At 37.7% G+C, this 6155-nt stretch overlaps 1 protein-coding gene across 1 annotated transcript; it reads left to right on the forward strand.

The window, feature by feature from the left end:
- Positions 1–1040: 1040 nt before the first annotated feature.
- On the forward strand, positions 1041–5222 carry LOC100369074 (uncharacterized). The gene is made up of 6 exons (XM_085499714.1): positions 1041–1176; positions 2313–2466; positions 2697–2864; positions 3230–3364; positions 4270–4521; positions 4703–5222. Exons 1-6 carry the CDS (start codon positions 1123–1125, stop codon positions 4990–4992), a joined length of 1053 nt encoding a protein of 350 aa, XP_085355840.1. The 5' UTR covers positions 1041–1122; the 3' UTR covers positions 4993–5222.
- The last annotated feature ends 933 nt before the right edge of the window (positions 5223–6155 follow it).

Raw genomic sequence — 6155 nt, forward strand, 5'->3', positions numbered from 1 at the left:
ATATTTACTATATTACTATACTATACTATATCTTTAATACAGATAAAGCAAACATTGTGTTTATTGCATGCAAAATGATTGAAATGTGTGTTATTTTGACCATATAACTATATAAATATAACTGCAAGCAGAGATCAGCGAGGGTTTAACAACTATTAATATTTAAAGAAATAATGTATGATGACTTGATATTTTGGTCATCTACCTTGTTAGACAACAAAATTATAGTACCAATTGCATGTTCCTATCTGCAACAGTATTTAAGATATTACAGTTATGCATATTATTGAGGTCACATGAATACATATATAGTCACCTGAAATATTAGTCATATCACTTTGATCTCAGTCAAAAAATAACCAGGTTTGCGCATTATCCCAGAACATCTATGTACCAACTATGTTTCATTACAATCTGCTGAATTGTACAATTGTTTTTAATTAATATGCAAATTAGGTCATTAATACTGCGCATTATGCTGAACATTTGTGTATTATAATTCATTGAAATCCTCTGAATGGTTCTTGAGAGAAAAATTGAAAAGGCTTAAAATTGGCTAATTAATATGCAAAATAGGACATGTATATACGCTTGACTCCAACCAAATACAGGTCTGTACATTGTCCCAGAGCATCTATGTGCCAAGTTTCATTATCAACCAATGAGTGGTTCTTTATATATATGTGGATCAATCATGGAACATGAACAGCTAATTAGCCAATAATCATGCAAATTAGGTAAGTATCATGTATGAATTTAAACCAAAACCCAATAAAATCTGCGCATCAGCCCAGAGCATCTATGCTGCGAGTTTCATCAAAAACCAACAAAAGTCGGACACATGCATACACACTAACTACAAAGACTCCCATTGCGTGTTTCGCTCACGGGAATAACAAATACAATCGATTAGTACGCACATTTTCACTTTACTGACTGTTTTGTGTCTGTTTTTCAGCTATTTTGGCAATCACGGGCATTTTTTGACATTTTTTTTATTAATTTTGCTTTTCTTATTTGTTAATTTTCCAAAGAGCCTCTACATTTTTTTAGGTAAAAAATATGCATGAACATATATTACGCACCCACTCCTTTGAGTGAGTTCTTAGTAATAATTAGCATATGAATAGCTTTGCTGTGTATCTAACTGAGTCGAGGCTGCAACACAAATCACAGGTAAGTTTTCATGTGTTCTTAGTTACATATGGACCCGACATAAACTTGACGAAGTACACATCTTTCTATTGAAAATGGGCTCTTTGTTTTTCACTCCGATATACTACTATCGGCAGGTTAAGACTGGGGACATATGCTTGATGTAAATCGCGACGAAGAACGTGCACTTTTGACATTTGCATCAAACGAATTAATGGGTATACTGTATGCCTGAGTTAATAGTCTCAATTACTGGACACAGTGGGTCAATGGACGTAACTGGGTTTTACTCACCTGTTAGCTGAATCACCAAAATGTTAAACACTAAGACATTAATTAAGCATTGAACGTTATCATTTTTTTCTTCTGAATGAACTTTTGGGGCATGCGAGTGGGTTATTACAAAAAATCTGAGACAGGTCAGATAAAATGTTACCAAACGAATGGTGTAGTTTGAACTTTGGCCGCGATCAATAACACTCCACACACAACAAGTACATACATGCCCGTGTATGTTGCCTAACCGATTAAATATCATAGCTGGAGGCATTTATAAATACTTAGGAACAATGCACATATTGTTACTGACTTTCCGTCGAGAATTGCAGTGGTTAAAGTACAAGTTATGTAAAGTGTTGTGTCAATGCACCGTGATCTGGACGTCTGACACAAACGCTGTGTCGTAGTCGTCGACTCATTGCAAATATTACAGTATAATGTAAATAGTGCAGTTTTCAGTGTAATGAACTTTCATGAAATCGAAATTAGTAGTCCGTGTTTCAACAAAAACCTTTAAATCTCACAATTATATTGTTCAAACACATATGCTGTACTGGGATATTTTAAGTATGTATAAATAAACCTTATTCATACACCTAATTATAGGCAGATATGTACTTCATTATTATTCTGCAATCATCAATTGAGTCCTCCGATGGTGGCGCGCTTGTGGAACCCGGAGTCATTCTCTATCAGAGGACATTTCCACATTTATTACGCGAACAATCTGTGTAACTTCGAATGACACATAATGCTAAAGCAACAACTACCGAGGTACCTAGAAATGAACATTCTTGTGTCTTAGTGACACGGGGCTGCAAATGTTACAAATGTATATCGTTGTTATTAATCTAACGATCGGATGATTTTTAATTCAGTTATTTCAATCCACGACCATGGCACAGAAAAAAACAGACGGTTATATAATGCTGTCCTACCAGTGGGATAGCCAGGGTAGAGTTCAACGGATACGAAGAGATTTAGAAAGCCGGGGATACAATGTATGGATGGATGTAAGCGGTGGAATGAAAGGTATGTGTACGCAGCTCGTTGTGTAGAAATGTAGAAATTCAGAAATATATGCGATAACTTTAGAATTTGTTTTGTAGTTTAGTTCGATATATCAATGCACATATTCATTATTATTTATCGTAAACATACTAAGTCGTTGAATGTAATAAAAACAATGTAAATGTAGTACTTTCCAGTAATTTATAGCGCATGCGCATATTAACCTTTGTACTGCATCTTTGTACTTTCAGAGGACATTTACGATTCGATGGCAAGTGCAGTGGAAAAGGCATCAATTGTGCTCATATGCGTATCGAGCAAGTACAAAGCATCCACAAACTGTATGATGGAGGCTAAATATGCACAGGACAACAGCAAAAAGATAATTCCTCTCATTGTCGAAAAAGGAGTTAAATTTGGTGAGTGAAAATACGCCCAGCGGACACGCGCATAGTACACCTACATTTGTTACAATTTGACAGTTCAGATTATTCAGGAGCAGTCAGTATACCGTTGACGATATACGAGTGTTATGCAATTGATCTTGATAATCTTGCTTTGTCGCAAGAGGGCGCCACTCATACATGATTGTTGTCTAATGAGTTCTTAATACATTTACGGTGTGCGTGAAGTAATGTGTCTTGTTTGCCATCTGTTTACCTTTATTTTCTAATGACTTTGGTTTTCCGAGTTTATTTGTATCTGCGTGAATATTTTGTTTTGTTCTAACTGCGGGACCTTCTACCAATAGACTTGTATTCACGTGTTCGCTGTTTCAGTATAGATGGGCCATTAGGACTCATATGCAGTGGTAAATTATACTTTGAATTGTGGAACGACAATATCTATGATACGAAGATGAATGAACTGAACGCAGAGATTAGGTCATCACACCTGACAACAAACTCTTCCGAGAAGGGTAAGTTATGTAAAAATGTTGCAATAATACATGATTACACCGTGATTGTGTCATATTACAAACTAATATCACTATAAAATGTCAAATTAAACTAAGCAAAGGATGCTCGATATGCAATGATCTAGTAATATCCTCGGGAGCGGAGCTACGTCACATACGTTCGACGTTGCTAAGACGCGCACCACTGTACCACGTATTTCTATGGGCTTTGTGCGCGCTGCTGTGGAACGCCGGTGGAGCCGGTGAAAACTCGAGAAAACAACACAAACTCAACGTTGAAGTAACAACCAAACCAGTAACAACCAGTATCCTGAACAACCAAATTCATATATGTTACACACGTAGGGCTAATCTTGTTACGCTGTTCAGGGGACTCTCAACAGCCATCGCAAAGTACCGTTTTCTGCGAGTTTTTGGTCTTTGTTTTCACCGCGAGGGTTGCCAGGTGGTAGTAAATGCCCGGATGTCCGCCCCCGAGGATTGGGGGAAACCTGGTTTCCAAACAAATCTGGCCTATTGAAGCATCACAGTTGTTACTACGCGTCCTGTTCGATATGGGACACATAGCGACGTTAGTCTTGCTTGCAGTCTGTTGCGATTCCGATGAAAAATTCTTGAAAAATAAATATAAATTGCAAATTTACAAGCCCGAATCTGGCCGGTAATGTGAGGGCGCTTACACTGATGGCAAGTCTGTTGGGATTTCGCGGTCACATGACTTTCGCGTTCACCCCTCGTTTACGCAATTTACTAGTATATTTATTTTTCAAGAATTTTTCATCGGAATCGCAAGAGACTGCAAGCAAGTCTAATAGCGACGTATACAACGCATGTAAACACATTGTTTACATTATATTCGAACACGCTCTACGCGCCGACTATAGAGTTTTAATTGTATTTAATAGATTTATCAACAGCGAACGTGGATGAAATTTGCGAATGGCTGAAACAGTTAGATATTGACCGTGAAACTGTCAACCACTTCAAACGTAACGGAGTTACAGGCGACGATTTGGCGGATATAACCTATGAAGATTTAGTGAATGACTTGGACGTCAAACCGTTTATCGCTAAGAAGATATTGAAACGTAGAGACAAAGAGCTTGGACGAAGTAGTGCATTCTCTCATGACATGTCTACTCCAAAGAAACAATCCGGTGAGAGTAGGGTATATACAGCTCTTCTTGTGTCGTCTTTGCGATGGTATTGCGGTCATTTGAATTTCTTTGTGTCTGTGTGAAGAGTTTGTATTTATTTAATTACGGGTACATTTGGATAATTTATTCAAGTCGCGTCACGTACCTAGATGAAATATTTATATGTTATTGTATTTAATAGGAGATGGAGGTTCAAAGGTTAAACCCGAGCAGATCGTTTTCCGAGAACTAGCCTGTGAACTGGGAGACGAATTGAATGCATTGGGAAGTTACCTCGGATTGACCGCAGCCGCATTGAAAAGGATTACGCTCGATAATCGGTTTAGTACGGAGAATCAACTAGTGGAAATGTTCTTGCAATGGAGAAGGAGCCTGTCTATGTCAGAGAATAAGTCCGAACTGTTATGTCGGGCGTTGGAAAGGTGTGGACGACGAGACTTGAGTGAGATTATAGCTGGAACACACTGGTAAACATTCAGTTATTCGGTTTATCAATCAAATTGTTTGTTCCATTCAGTTTATCGTCGTGACGATAAGAGTATGTTTAGCAAAGTAATTTAGCGAAGTGTTATAACAAAATAAATGAATAATTATAATATATATGTATGAACTGGAATTAAAAAAATATTAGCTCAGGTTGATCATGTGTATAGTTCACGAACGAGTTCACACTCTTTGAAATAAATGTAAGTGATAGCATACTTCTTTTAATGAGTTTGTTATGGCTGATATTGTGAAATGTAACGTTTATTCCTTAGTATGATGTATTGCCGTTGGTGATTGGCTGAAAGTGGTTGCCGGCGCATTGTACACAAGTAATAGTTTTAGTAATCCGCCAAATTTTGCGTGACATTCAGTTTAAATAGTGTGTGCGCATGGGCACGTGAGTTGAGTCGGTTGCGGGTAGAAACCCGGAATAGAGAGATCGAGAAGACAAGTTCACCATGCGGTAACAATAACTCAACTGTTTATTCGCTTCACTCGATTACATGCAAGTTACAATGAAACAACAAACAAACTACTAATAGTAACACCGGGATGTGATTGGTTGAAATAACTGTGGGTGTGGCAACAGCAGTGGGTGTCTAATTAGGTCAGACTAACAGTCTCCACATAGTGTTTACTTATAATAGTGGGTTATAAATCCTAAGCTGACTATTGTTCTATCAATTAAAACGAAACAGTATTTTATTATAATAGCTATGTGGATGGGATTTCAGATCAATCATTATTTTTATGTGGGAACTATTGTCTACTTGTGCCTGGAGCACGAAGAAGACAAGAAGGCGAAATTAGTAACGCCATGCGGGAGAGTCATAACCGACAACTAGTTTCAATACTGTGATAAATCCACATACGCAGTATACCTGGAATAATAACGTTTTCAAACTCACTTGGGAGAAGTTTCATCGCGTCTAGGAGATAACTAAATGGAATTGTCATACACCTTGAAGTATGACTGCGAGTACTACTCTCCGCGAGTGAACGCCCCATGATACATTGCGAGGAGAGCTAAACATGGCCGCCTCCATATTACGCTTTCGTTTTGTGTGATTTATCGAACTTGTCTCGTAAATCATTGAACTGACGTGCTGTTCTTCATTAATCGGGGATCACAAGCAACCTATTCTTGC

The sequence above is a fragment of the Saccoglossus kowalevskii genome, chromosome 5 (assembly GCF_978046115.1).
Source record: "Saccoglossus kowalevskii chromosome 5, keSacKowa6.1, whole genome shotgun sequence".
NCBI lineage: Eukaryota > Metazoa > Hemichordata > Enteropneusta > Harrimaniidae > Saccoglossus > Saccoglossus kowalevskii.